At 48.8% G+C, this 15,192-nt stretch overlaps 1 protein-coding gene across 2 annotated transcripts in view; it reads left to right on the top strand.

The window, feature by feature from the left end:
• LOC121282961 (integrin alpha-E-like) overlaps positions 1-15,192 on the top strand; it is a 312,306-nt gene that overhangs the window by 135,004 nt on the left and 162,110 nt on the right. For both annotated transcript variants that reach the window (XM_041196807.1, XM_041196806.1), the window contains exon 15: positions 3,805-3,959. In XM_041196807.1, coding sequence (XP_041052741.1) covers positions 3,805-3,959 — 155 coding nt within the window. The remainder of the gene's footprint in view (positions 1-3,804; positions 3,960-15,192) is intronic.

The following is a 15,192-nucleotide window of genomic DNA, read 5'->3' as shown; positions in this document are numbered from 1 at the left end:
TTTGAAAATCCATATACACCACATCAACTTTATAAATCTTCTTTGTTACCTCCTCAAAAAACTCCAAACTAGTTAAACATGATTTTCCCTTAATGAATCCATGCCGGCTTTCCTTATTTATCCTGCACTTGTCTAAGTGATTATTGGTTTTATCCTTACTGTAGTTTTCAGAAGTTTCCCTGCCACTGAGTTCAAATTGACTGGTCTGTAGTTGCCGACTTTATCCTTGCACCACTTTTTGAACAAGGGTGTAATATTCACAGTTCTCTCGTCCTCTGGCCTCTCTTCTGTGTCTAAGGAAGGCTGGAAGATTATTATTAGTGCCTCTGCAATTTCCACTCTCAATTCCCTCAGTACCCTTGGATGCATCTTAGCCAATCCTGATACCTTATCTATTTTAAGTAAAGATAGCCTTTCCAACACCTCCTTCCTCTCCATTGTAAACTTTTCTAGTGTACCTTCTTTCTCACATTGGCCTGGATAGCAAGTTTTTCCTTTGTAAAGACAGATGCAAAGTACTCGTTCAACACCTCCGCTATTTCTCTAGCCTCCATATGCAAGCTCCCTTTTTTGTCCCTAATCTGGCCCTACTCTTTCTTTTACCACCCCTTTATTATTTACATGCTTATAGAAGACCTTGAGATTCTCTTTTCTGTTTGCTGCCAGCCTCTTTTCATACTCTCTCCAAATATAGACTGGGATAGGAATAGTACAAAAGGACAAGAGGGGTGACAGTTCCTGGAATGTGATCAAGATAATTTTCTACTTGCTTTTCTTATTAGTTTCTTCACTCCCCTTCTGGTCCTTCTATATTCAGCGTGATTCTCCATTGTATTTTCTACTTGACATCTGTCTTACGCGCACTTCTTCCTTTTCATCTTTACCTCTATCTCTCTTGTCATCCGCGGCACTCTGATTTATTTGTCCTACATTTCCCTTTCAATTGAATATAACTTGACATTGTCTGCAATACTTTTTCTTTGAAGGTGGCCCATTGTTCAGCCATTCTTTTCTGCTATCATTTGATTCCAACTCACTCGACTTAGATGCATTCTCCTCCCATCGAAGTTGGCTTCCCCCCAATTAATTATCCCTGCTCTGTATTATTCTCTGTCCTTCTCCATTACTAACCTAAACCTTAGGATACAGTGGTCACTGTCCACTAGAGGCTCTCTAACTGATATTTGATCCACTTGGGCCAAATCATTCCCCAGAACCAGGCCCAAAAATGCATGTCCTCTTATTGGAGTGGAAACACACTGCTGTAGAAAATTATCTTGATCACATTCCAGGAACTGTCGCCCCTCTTGTCCTTTTGTACTATTCCTATCCTAGTCTATATTTGGATAATTGAAGTCCGCCATTATGATTAATCTATAATTCTTGTGCATCTCCATAATTTCTTTGCAAATTTGTTTCTCCACATCCCTTCCACTAGCTGGTGGTCTATATACTACACCAATCAATATTATTGCATGTTTCCCATTCCTTACCTCTAGTCAGAGAGACTCTATCCTTGACCCCTCTGGAACATCCTCTCTCTCCAGTACTATAATGCCATCTTTAACCAATATTGTCACTCACCCCCTCTTTTCTTCCTTTCCTGTCTCTCCTTGCACCTAGGAATATTTAACACCCAGTCCTGCCCTTCTTTGAGCCAGGTCTCTGTTATAGCAATAATATCATAATTCCATTTATCAACCTGTGCCTACAGTTCACCAATCTTATTAACCACATTCCGTGCATTCACATATTTGCACATTAGCCCTGATTTAGGCTTTTTTACTTTCCTGCTTATTCTGACCCCATCTAATGACTTACTATTGCCTGCTCTAATTCTATCAAACTCTCCAAGTATTCTATCTACCTTGATGCAACTCTCTGATATATCCTTCTTATCAGTTGATACTTCATTACTTCCCACTGCCAGTTTTTCTCCTCTACACTCTGAGTTTTTCCCTCAGGTTCCCACCCCCCTGCCAATCTAGTTTAAACCCTCCCCAACAGCACTAGCAAACCTCCCAGTGAGGACACTAGTCCCAGTCCTGTTAAGGTGTAACCCGTCTTCCTTGTACAGGTCCCACCCACCCCAGAACTGGTCCCAATGCCTCAGAAATCTAAAGCCCTCCCTCCCACTCCATCTGTCCAGCCGCGTGTTGAACTGTTCAATCTCCCTATTCTTATGTTCATTAGCACATGGCACTGGGAGTAATCCTGAGATTACTGCTCTTGAGGTTCTGCTTTTTATTTCCCTTCCTAACTACCTAAAATCTGCTTTTAGGTCCTCATCCCTTTTCCTACCTATGTCAATGGTCCCAATTGGAACATGGCCTCTGGTTGCTCACCCTCCCCCAGGAGAATGTCCTGCAGCCGCTCTGTGAAACCTTGACTCTGGCATCATGGGGGATACATACCATCCTGGAGTAACATCAATAGCCGCAAAAACGCCTGTCAGCTCCCCTAACTATGGAATTCCCCACCACTATAGCACTTTCACTCTTTCTCCTCCCCTCCTGTGCAGCTGAGCTACCTGTGGCCTTGGCTCTTGCTTCAGTCCTCTGAGGAACTATTTCATTTACCAGTATCCAAAATGGAAAAGTGGTTCGAGAGCGAGATAGCCCCAGGGGATTCCTGCATTACCTGCCTGTTTCTCTTAGATACTCTGGTGGTCACCCATCCCCTCCCTTTGTACATCTTAGCTGCGATGGGACCACCTCTCTAAACATGCTATCCACGTAATCCTCAGCCTTGCGGATGCATTACAGGGACTCCAGCCACTGCTCAAGCTCTGTAACTTGGAACTCAAGTTTCTGCAGCTGGTGACACTTCCTGCATATATAGCCTTTCCCTTCCCTAATCCCTTTCCCTGCCTGTTTATTTGTAGGAACCTGAAACTTCTCTAACTTTTTCCAATTCTGGTGAAAGGCCATTGACCTGAAACATTGGACAGGATTTTATTGCAGGCTTCAGGACCCCGCTATCAGGATCAATTGAGGATCCTGAGCACGTCCTTTCCGGCAGTGGGACCCACTCTGCAATTTTACTGGAGGCAGCCTCCTACTTCGCCACCTCTGGACTGGCCATCCAATTAAGGACAGCAGGTGGGATGTAGATGCTGCTGGCCCAATCAGAGGGCAGGCAGCTCTGAAGCCTTGACATCCCCAGCAGGAGAGCTGGGTGCTGCTCTGAAGAAGCTCAGGGACTGAGATGGTGTCTCAATTTTCAAGAGAGGGAAGTGAAATATTTAAATCAGAGGGGCCAAGCAGTTGGGCCCTTCAGAATGGCCTTTTGGGGCCTGGCACCTTTTTGAGGCAAGGAGCCTCCAGCTTTGGCCTCCTGGATAGCTACAGGGAGGCCACCTCAATCAAGCTGGCAGCCTCCCCACTTGATGGGGGTGTGCTCCATCACTGATAAAATACTGGGTCCTGGAGAATCACCCTAATAGGGCCCTTAATTAGTTAAATTTGCTGCCCTCCTCCATTTGATGGGCAGCTAACCCATACCCCCTGTCCTGACCCTGATCCCCACCATTTTATCAGCAACCACCCCCCTGCCCCCCAGCCTGCTACCGTTGGGCTGAGAAAACTTCACTAGCTAACTGTTTTCTTCTCCACAGATGCTGCTTGACCTGTCGATAATTTTCAGCATTTTATGTTTTATTTCAGATTCCCAGCATCCTCAATTTTTTTTTGGTTTTGTATAAGTGATCTTATTACCTTAAACCAGATTGAGAATAATAATTTTCAACGTATTAGGCACCAATTTTAGGTGGTCACAGAAATTAACATTTGCTTTCTGTTCTAGTGTGAATTTGCACTGGTGCAGTACGGTGAGGAAATTAAGACGATATTTGATCTGAAGGACAGCCAGCAAATGAGTTCTGGAATTTTCTCAATTGTAAGAAATATGTCTCAACTGTGTAAAGTCACAAAGACAGCTTCAGCAATGCAACATGTCCTGTGAGTATTAAATATTCTAGTGCTTTCTCTTCAGTGCATTATCTCTCTCTGTTGATTAATGGTTTAGGAATCAGTTGGTTCTGTAATCTTGGTTCTGTTGCCCCTCTCCTTCTTCCTTATGCCCCTTTTCATCTTGTAGTTTATACAGTGCATGAAATATCTTTCTGTGCATATGAAGTGCTATGGGATTGTAAGTTAGAATTATCAATCATATGGCACAGAAGGACTCTGATCTCTCCAGTTACTCCAACTCTCCTCTTTACCCACGGCCTCGCAAATTTCTCTTTTCAAGTAGAGTAAAATCTTTGTTATCTAGCATGCTCTGGGAATGGGCAGTGCCGGTCAGTCCAAAATACTGGTTAACTGGGAGTTACATTACTCCAAACACAAGACAAGGTGCTACTCTGTCTTTGAGGGGTTCAGGGGAGAGGGGAAGCAGCAGGGCAGTCAAGAGCCCAGCACAGCAGGGCAACACAGTAAAAATCGAGCTATTAGTTGCAGACTAGCTTTGTGCTGTCAGTTCACTGACAGTTGCTCTGAGTGGTGTATCTTTGTTCAGTCACAAAACCAAAACAGACCTAATAATTTAATCATTTTAATGTAAAGACACAGAACAACTTATGTAGATTTATAATCTACTGTTATTATTATTAGTTTTTTTAATGAATGTATTATCTGATTATTGAAAGTGACTGGCTTTTAAAAAAAATCTAGACGTCAGAAATTCTGGTGACTAGAGAATTCCGGTTGGTAGTGTGCCGGATGATACCAAGGCCCAGATTTTCGCCATGATGAAGAGGCTCTCTGTTGTGGCGAGAATCCCGGAAATGGCCATAAATTCTAAATCTCGCTCCTGAATCTGGAATTTCCCATCTTCGCGGGGGCAAGACTGGAGTCAGACGGTGTTCACGCATGCGCAATTTGCGGAGGCAGCTGGGTATTTAAATCATCAGCTGCCTCCACTGAAATGGAATTTTGGAAGAACAGGAGTGTGGAATTCGGAGTGTGCAGATTAAAACAGGAAAGAGGAGGTCTGAACTTGGTGGATGCATTTGGAGAGGTAAGGTACCCTTTTGGAGAGGTAAGGTACCCCTTTGGGGTTGTTAAAAGCTAACATGATTACACATTTTTTACACACAAACTCATTGGAACTATCTAGCTGAAGAACGGTCCAATTGTCAAAGAGCTGTTCAGCTGTCAAACCTGTCCAGGAAGTGTCAAAGCTGTCAAGGAACTATCCATGTAAACTAGGTGAGTTGGCATGGAGGGGTTCAGGGCAAAGGGTGGTGGGTGGGGTGCACGGGTTGGATTGAGGTACTAAGTTGGCATATGAGATATGGGGGTCTATGGGTGTTGGGTAGAGGGGCAAGGGTTGGCACAGGTTGGCATGGAGTGGGCATAGGGAGTGTGAGGGGAGGAGTGAGGGGTGAGGGCTGGAGGAATGTTTTTTGTTTAATTATTATTTTTTATCTCTCTAAACACTGTGCCAGAGCATGGAGGCTGGCCTTATGCCCAGCCCACCTCTGCATCCGGTAGCCTCTGCGCTTATTCCAGGGTCCCCCACACTGACTTGTTTTTCAATCCGCAACCTTCAGGCAACCATTTTTAAAGATTGGGTCACTGAGCCAAGAAATCTCCCAACTCGGCCAACCCAAACCGGGGACAAAAATCTGAGTCAAAGTCCAATTCCCTTTGGAAAGGCTTCCACACACTTTCAGGCAGTGCATTCTCGATCATAAGAACTCATGGAGCAAAAATAGTTGTTTCCGTTGCTAGTACAAATGTATTTAAGTAAACAATCTCTGCTGTGTGGAGTGTTGCATTTCAGCTGACATTTTGTGGGCTTTGGGGGAATTTTAACACAGACACACTGGGAACTGCAGAGGCGTGAGTGAGGAAAGTGTGCAGGAAATCTGTAAAAATCAGTTTGCCATTGCTGGGATCAATCATGGGGGAGTTTGAGGGCTGGAAGGAAGCAATCCTGTTTCTTCCGGTCCACAGGGAATGCCTCCCCAAGGTCGTCCACACCCTGCTGCAGCTGCCGGGTTTCCCAAGGCTGAGAAACATGACCAACCCCAGTCAAACCTGTAAGGCAGGCTAACTCCGAGGCCATACATATTACATATTTAAATCTGAGGCCTCCATCCTCATTAACATATTTACATATTTAAATCTGAGGCCTCCATCCTCATTAACATATTTACAATGCAAACTACCTGCTGGGAATGTGTTGGCTGCCTGCCCTTGTCCTGCCTCAGTAAAACCTTGAAGACAGCAGTTGAAGCCGGCTTCCCAACGTGCACAGAAATTTTTCCCATTTAACCACTCTCTCACCAGCACTCAGTCTCATCTGTTCGCCCAAGTTAAAATCTCCCCCTTTGTCTAGAGGCAATGGAATGAATTTTAACCCCTAAAAATTGGTGGGTTGGAGTCAGGTGACAGGTAAATAGTTTTAAAATCTCAAATTTGATCCCAACTAGTTTCCATCCTGCCCATTTCCAGATTTAATGGAGGCATGACAATGGTGGCTGGGGGTCAGGGGTGTGCCAGCCAAGCCACTCCCAGCAGGCAGGTAGGCCATTTAATTATTTTTATGAGGCAAGGAACCTCACATTTAATCCCTGGCCAGCTCAATTTCCCTGGCCTCAGAAAAGGTTGTTAGCTCAGGGAAGGTGAGACAGCATTGAGGAAAAGGTAAGTGCCCTTAAAGCACTGCTTGTGGGCCACGAGGAGCGGAAATGCTCCCCCCGGTCCTGAAAACTATCCTTCCCTGGGATCAGATTCCCCACCTCCATCAGAAAGCTACCCCATCCAAAGAGCCCCTGATTGGGAATTGGACTCCATCCCCACCCCAAAGAACCAGACAACTCCATGGAATGAAATGCCGCCTCCACCCTGCCCCCACCCTGCCCCCCTCCCCCCTCCCAGCCCAACGCTCCTATTACCAGCTGCAGGCTTCCAACCTCTCCAGAGTAACTGAAGCCCCTCATCTTTGGCAACATCATGGCAAATTTCTTCTATATTCTTTCTAAAGCCTTTGCATTTTTCCTGAAGTATGGTGCCCAGAATTGTCCACAACACTCCAGCAGAGACCTAACCAGCGATCTATAAAATTCTAACAACTCTGTTTGCTTTTATATTTTATTTCTCTCTATATAAACCCAAATAACCCCATGTGCTTTTTTGACAACCATACAATTTGCCCTGCCATCGTTAAGGATTTGTGTTTGTAGAGACCAGGGGCGGAATCGTCCTAGATTTGCACTAAGTGCGGTACCGGCGGGTAAAAGGACATTTTACCCACCGGTCGCGACGGCGGCTTTTCACACCGTATCGTCCCACACCCACATTAATTATGCATTCCCAGCAAACATGCCATTTCCATGGTGGGTGGGCTCTCATTCGCCTGCCCGCCAGCACCTCGCAGCTTCATCACGCTGGGCGCCCGATTTAAAGTCCAGCTGCACGTAGTGCTTCTCAGTGCTTCTAGCCCACAATCGCTGCAGGGAAGATGTCCATGAAAGGCAAATAGGCTGCACCCGCCAGGTTTAGTCACTGGAACGCCTTTTGGACGTCAAGGAGTTCTGTCAGGATGTCCTCTACTCCCACTTTGGCTGCAGGATGGGTAGTGGCGTGACCAACCAGGCTTGGGAGGCAGGGGCCAACGCCCTTTAGAAGAGGACAGCCACCCAGTGCTGTAAGAGGATGAATGATCTCCTCCATTCTGCCACTCTTCTCATCACTCTCAACTCTCACACTCACAAACCCATCACACATCCACAGGGCCATCACTCACTGCCAGTTCAAGGGACATCACGATTCACTCTCTCACACTCACCATCATTCTCCTCATCCCATCCATGGGACCAGTCACCACCCATCAGGCCAGGCATACTTATCATCTGGCCTGGCAGGCATCCTTCTTACACTTTCCACATCTCTATTCATGCAGGACAAGCTGGCACACAACAAGAGGGAGATGTCGCAAACTGGCAGAGGAATGTCTGTAACCAAGGTCCTCATGGACTTTGAAATCAGAGCCATCCAGTTGGCCAGCAAGGATCTGGACCAGTCCTTTGCTGATGGTGAGGTCGGCGCTGCTCTACCGAGTACCCAGCAGTGCAACATCCATCAGACAACCATGCCACAAGTGATGTGTGCTGTTTCACAGGCCACTGCCGTGCACTAATTATCTCCTCTTGCTTCCGCAGGCACATCTGGGAAACAGCCGACAGAGTCCATGACCCAGGGCTGCTAATCAAGTCCTGAAGAAATCTCTCAAGAGGAATCTGGAAGCACCCTCCTTAAAGTCCCATCACAACACTCACCCACACCCTCCACCAGTGCAGAGACACACACCTTGGTGGGACCTAGCTTTAGAATAGCCTCAGGATTACAATCTGGTGAGCACATCGCACTGTCTGATCCATAGCAGGCAGCGGCAGGGGCTATCCCGGTCCCAGCCAGAAATTTACTGAGTCTGAGTCAGATGACGAGCTTCTGGACTTGGTCATGTCACAGTTGCTGGAGCTGCAAAGGCAAGCTTGGGAACATCAGGAAGGGATGTCCGCTGCAACCTTCAGGTTGCAAAGCACGATGGAGGAGTCCGTCTGTCTTCAGGTGATAGCACCGGCATGCCAATGCACTGAGGTCAACTCTGGTAGAATGGTGGCCGCCATGGAGACCTTGGTCCACGACGTCACTCCTACACTGCTGCACGGGTTCACCTCCATCGCAGATGCCATAGTTGGCCTCCAACAGTGTGTAAGCGAGAGGGGTGCTGGGCAGTTCGATCTCACTCCAGCTATTCCTGCTGCTCAAGGACTCAGCCTGGTGCCATCGGGCATGCATAATGAAGAGGATCAGCAGGTACATATCCCAGGGCCTTTCATCCAGGTGACTCCGAGAGTGTCTGGCCCATCTGAATCCCCTCTTCCTGTGACCTCAGCAGCTCTAGCTCCACAGGCTGAAGGTCCCACTGCCACACAGCACGACCCTGAAAGCAGGCTGGGGCCCTCCAGGTCTCGGCCCTCCAGAGGACGCCTGCCAAAGTCATCACAGACAGGACATCGAAGTCAGCAGGCTGCCTCCACCACCGCTGTGGATGTCTGGGGAGCACCAAGACCTAGCGGCAGGGTTAGGAAAGTTAAGAAGAATTAACTCTTTTGACACAACCAAGTAAACTACAGCCTGGGCATGGGTGTTAATCACTTGTACATAATGTTAGCTATTGTCAATAAGTTCCCAAGAATGTATCCCTGCCTATGGCTCCTTGTTCTGATGAGTAGTGTTTGTGTCATTCAGATGTGAAACCTTTCTGCAGAAGATAAAGGCAGGTGTCTCAGTCCAGGGCCTTTTCCCTGTGCTCTGTGTAGCCTTCAGACCACAGTGATGGTCCAGCCTCACACTCCCTGGACACATTACTGATGCCTGCATCCCGATGGTACTTCTCATTGCTGCCAGAATGTAGTGGGCAGGTGTCACAGAGTTTTGTCATTCTCTCTGTGTGCTCTCAGCACCTTTAAGGTGGGCTTGGCTCCCAACTGTGACGAGTGATGCTGTACTCCTGAAGGGCTCAGGTGTTGAAGGTGGACAAAGGATCAGATGCTCCTAAAGTTTCATGGCTGCGTCTCAATGATATGACCCTGATCACAGAGTGCAAGCGAGTTGCCCTCATCCAGACAGGAGTCAGACATTCTCAGAGGCTATGTGAAGATCTATGGAGTGTCCTCACTGCATGTCGTCATCATCTTCCTGTAGTTGAGTGACTATTAGAGCTTCCACTGTATCTCCATGAAAGGAGCCTCATCACAGAGGGTATGTGCACTGCCATAAGCCAGACTGGATTTAAACGTTCACAGTGCAATGTGAGGATTTGTGGGGTCTCCTCTCTGCATGTCATCATCATCCTCCACAAAGCTAGCAGCTATGAGAGCCTCCCACACATGCCTGCCTTGACTGGCCAGTGCGATGGCCTCATCGTCGTTATTGTTGCCTTCGAGGACCTCCTCACCCTCATCGCCATCGGCGTCCTCCTCAGTGGAGGAGACCTCCAAATCCTCCATCTCCTCCTCAGCCAGCTCCTCTCCCAGTTGCAGCATCAGGTTGTAAAGGGCGCAGCAGATGACGATGATGCATGACATCTTCTGTGAACTATATTGTAGGACGCCACCAGACTGGTCTAGGCACTGGAACTTCATTTTCAGCATCCCAACGGTCTGCTGCACCAAGTTGTGGGTTACAGCATGAACCTCATTATACCATCGCTCTGTTGCAGTCTGAGGCCGCCGCACGGGTGTCAACAGCCACGGCCTCTGTGAGTAGCCCTTGTCCCCGAGAAAACATCCCTGCTGCACCATGTAAATGCAGTCTCTGGCACCCTGCACCTGTGGGAAACTTGAGATCTGGGCAAATCCAACTGCTCTTGCATCCTGGCTGTCCTGGTCCTGGGCGAAATGCACATAGTTGTGTGCCCTTGCAAAGTTGGTATCTGTGACCTCACGGATGCATTTGTGGGTGGAGGCTTTGGATATCGCACAGAGATCACCTGTGGAGCCCTAAAAGGACCACTGGCATAGAAATTGAGCACTGTGGTCACTTTCATGGCCACTGGCAGTGGATGCCCTCCATGTCCCCGTAGCGCCAAATCCTGCAGTAGGTGGCAGATGTGACTGACCAGTTCCTTAGATATGTGCAGTCTTCAGCGACACTGGTTCTCAGTCATCTGCAGGAATGAAAAGTGGCATCTATAGACCCTGGATGTCACTAGGCGCTGACCAGCAACGACTCGCTGTAGCTCTTCGGCGGTGTGCAGGAGCCCCCGCCACCCCTTCTTCCAAAGGGTGCTGTTCCTCCTTCTGCGCAGCCAAGAGCCTCACTCGCTTTCTCCTCCATCATCTTCACTCTTTGTCAGCCATCAGGCATACAACTAATTCACCAGGCTCAATGCTTCTGATGTACTTCTCCTGCAGGATGAAAGAGAGGGACATGTGGGTTAGCATGGGTGTACTAAGAAACTGTCCTGGTTAAGTCTGAAGGCCCCTTAGTGCTTCCCAGAGAGTGCTGGCCACCACTTGGATGGCTAGAGTTTAGTGCGCTGCATGGCTGCCTTAGACCCCACCCGCCTCCACCCACTCCACCTGACTGATTGGCAGCAGCTTTGCCCACTGGGCTGCATGCTGTGCTCTCAGCTCAGGCACAGGCATTCTTCTAACCCGTACTGCAAGGCTGTTAGCTTGAACCATGTGGGAGACTGGTCCAAACTGGGATGCTGATATTGCAAGGGACTGTGAGCACCTCCACCAGTGACTGCTCCATGGCCAGCTTTTGCAAGGAGATTGTACAACATGAGCAGTAGCCTAAGCATTCCGCAGTCCACTAAAACGCACATTACTTTGCAGTCTGTGCCCAAGGGGTGAAAAACGCTGGAGCACTTGGTTGCACTTTGATGCCTCTGCATTGCTTGAGTAGGCAGATAAGCTAGAAGCCCGACTCCAATCATATCAATGGCTGCTCTTGAACTATCTCAGTTGCAAAAGAATGGTCACTTTATATAAGGTGTCCCTAATGCGTGGCTGCTTCCCTTGCCCACCCTACCCCCCACCCCGAATGCTTGTGTGCAATATTCAACCATAAGGTAGCCCTTGCCCCCCCCACAAGTTGCCTCAATCACAAGGCAGCCCTTGCCCACCTACAAAAGTCACTTCAAACGCAAGGCAGCCCTTGTATCCCCCTCCCCAATGCACCTCAAGCTTGAAGTCCAACAGGCGACCCTGACGAGCACTGCACATTGTTGCTGTGTACTCATCCCTGAGTTCCCCTCAAAGTGCAGCCCACCAAGTGTACACCTTTTATATGTTGTTGTGAAACATGTTGCCATGCTTTCCCGTTGACGTGGGTGGACGATCCAGTTGTGGAGGGGGGAACGATTCCAGCGGGCTGGCCTTATAATGATATGCAGATGTATTACAATGAGGTTCCCAACATCCGATAACGGGAAACGCGACTTGGTCTCTGTTTATCTACATTTTTCAAAATTGTGTCATATTTGGTATATTGTCTTTCCATTTTACTCCTTGCAAAGTGATTCACTTCACATTTTTCCACATTGAAATCAATTTGCCTTGTTTCTGCCTATTTCACCATCTTGTCATTCTGGAGTGTACAACTATCCTCATCACTATCCTCTACTCCACCAAGTTTCATATCATTTGAGAACTTATAATGCTGCTCCCTTTAACCAAGACGAGGTCATTTAAAGAAGTAATGGACACAGAACTGACCCTTAGGGAAACCCATCCAGTCTGATAAACATCCATCCAAGCACCCTTTGCTTCCTGTCACTGAGCTAATTTTGTATTATTACTGCCACTTTCCCCTTAATCCCAGGGCACTTTGGGCAGGACTTTCCGGTCTCACCAGTGATGGGAATCATGGCTGTTGGGGGAGCAAAATTGGGAAAGATGGCAAAAGCCATTTTCTGCTGGCAGAAAAATAAGTTCGCATTTTCCTCTCCAGACTTTCATGCTGGGTTGGGCTTCCTGCTGTTCCATGTTGGGAACTGCATTTGCATCTCATGAATGCTCATTAAAAACCCAGCTCGCTGGAATCAGGTTCACACTCCAAATCTAATTGCCCTGCCAGTGGGTCATTAGACCAGCCTGATTCATGACTGGGTATAACTGGCCTGCACCTGGTGACCTTAATTTCCCTCACAACTGCGAGGTTTGCATGCACAATGTTTGGCCATCTTTCACTGTGCTACTCTGACTCCATGCCAAGACTGCTCAGGCAAGATCAGTGGGAAGGGGCTGGAAGGCAGATGCTTGACTGGGCTGCAGGTTGATTGGAGCCTGGGAGGGAAGGGGTGGACACAGACACATGAGTTGGGGGGTGGGGGAGGTGGGGTGGTGTTTTAAAGGAAGTATGGGTTAAGTGTGTGTCAGTCCTGGGGCAGTGGACAGCAGAGTGTAGGGGCCAGAAATTAAAGGCAGTCCTGGGGTAGTGTAGACCATATTGTCAGGGCTAGAACTTAAGGCCAGTCCTGGGTCAGTGCGGACCATGCTACAAGGATAAGCCTGGCATGCATGTCTTGGTCCCGGCTCAGGAAGGGGGAAAGTCTGTCTGTGCAGTGTTGGATATGAACAGCATGGCGTGCAAGGCGTGGTCAGTCCCTGACACATTTGGTCCTGCGGGTTGGTGGCTTGGTACTGCGTTGCAGATGGCACTGTCATGGTCAGAGGAGGCATCTACTGCCTGTAAGAGGAGGGTAGTTAATGCTCTCATAGGGAAGGTCCCAGGTCACTTTTCATAGGGCATCAAGCTGGGGAGGGGTAAAGTTAACTTGGTGCATGGGGACTTTGACAGAAATCAGTTTGGGGAGAACAAGGATATTGACTACAATGACAGTAGGCTCCAGGGTTAAAGGGGGAGGCAGGAGAGTGATCAGACGGAGGGAAACTTGCACATGATAAGCTTCGAGAACAATAGGAGGGACTTGAATGATGACAGTTGGGTGTTGGAAGCTGGTCATGAAATAGAATCGGAGCAGCACCATCTTGATTGCCGATGGAATGGCGCAGTTGAAAAATAACCTTGGGAAAAGAAATTGCTAGGGGATGGGTCTGAGGGCTTGTGGGAAGGGTTGACTACTGCAGTTTTGGGCTGATGCACCCAAATAATTACCAGTTCAGGACATGGTGAACAAAGCTCAGCTGAGACATGTTAGGAAAACCTAAATGCCCATTGAAGGATTTGAGCACTTTAACTCATGGGGCCAAATTTTCTGTTCGTTGGGTGGGTGGAGCTGACCCAATTGCAGGCAAGCGCAAACCTGCACTGCCATTTTGCACGGGTGGGCCAATTAAGGCCTGCCCAGCGCATTTCACACTCCAGTGGAGAGTGGGACTTTTAAAATTGCGGTGGGCATTCACAAACCACCGGCTCCAATGGGGAACCGGCAGTCTGTGTAAAGAAAGGCCAGGCAGCCTCCTTTAGGCTGATCACCATTGCCAGCTCCAGGTGCAGGGGGTCTGCACAGCAGGCTCCGGTGGAGAGAAGGCCAGGGGAGGGGGGCAGGTCAGCGGAGGAGGGCAGGCCACAGGACAGGCCAGTGGGGGGCCAATGTGCCTCTTGCTTCTCTGATGCCTGCCTTGCTGCCCTTGTTGAGGAGGTGGCAGCACATCGAGAGGTCCTGTTTCTCCAGGATAGGAGGAGGAGGGCCCCCCATGTTACAAAGCGGGTCTGGCAGTTGGTGGCGGAGGTGGTCAGCTCCATGGATGCTATGCGACGACTATAGACCCAGTGCCACAAGCACTTCAATGATTTATTGTGCTCTGGAAGGGTGAGTACCATGTTGGCCTTGGCCATTCAACCCAAAGCCTTCGCCTTTGAGGCCCCCCCACCACCCACGTCTTAGTGTTGTTACTGCATTGGGCATTTGGCACACGCTGAGTGGGCAAACGGATAGTGACCATGCTTACATCAGCCTAAGTGGTTGATGAGAAGATGGGTTCTCCCTGCAGCATGTGTTGGTGTTTGTCGCACTTGAGTAGCCTGGGGGCAACCTGCAGGAGAGGCAGCTAGACACATACTCAGAACTCCAACATGTCTTATTGACGGTGATGAGATGGTGGAAGGGGAGCCTCAAGGTGTCGTCGCCAAGAGCCATCTGCTGGCCTCGGCCCCACACCTAGTTGCGCCTCCTTGCCATGGGCGCTAAGACCCGTGTGTTATTGAAAGTGATGGACACCGAAGGTGTCCAAGGTGGCCGTTGGGGGAGGGGGTTGGGAGCAGCCGTACTATCTTTTGGTGACTGATCACCAGTAGTGTGGACAGGAGCCGCTGGAGGCCTCAGATTGGCCACTGTGGTTGGGGTGCGGCATGTGTGTGCACAGTACATGAGCGATCAGCCCCAATAAATTATGTTCTCTGTTCCGCAGGTGAAAACTGCGCACAACACCCATGAGCGCTTGCGCACTGGTGGTGGCCAGGCCATGCTCCACATATTGACCCAATTCGAAGAATAGGCCACGGAGCTGGAAAGGAGCCAAGCGGCCAGGTTGGCAGGTGTCGGGGAGGCTGGGGTGCAGCAGCCAGGTATTTGAGGCCCACAGTCCCATCCACCGTCTTCCCACCATCCAAAGCACTGATGATTGCTGCAATCGTTAATGCAGCAACACTGCTCAGTCGCAGACTGATACAGTCAGACGTGTGGGTCATACACAAAGGTTCC

This window comes from Carcharodon carcharias, chromosome 10 (assembly GCF_017639515.1).
Source record: "Carcharodon carcharias isolate sCarCar2 chromosome 10, sCarCar2.pri, whole genome shotgun sequence".
Classification (NCBI taxonomy): Eukaryota; Metazoa; Chordata; class Chondrichthyes; order Lamniformes; family Lamnidae; genus Carcharodon; species Carcharodon carcharias.
The sequence above is the reverse complement of the archived record's forward strand: the minus strand, read 5'-3'. Positions and strand labels throughout refer to the sequence as shown.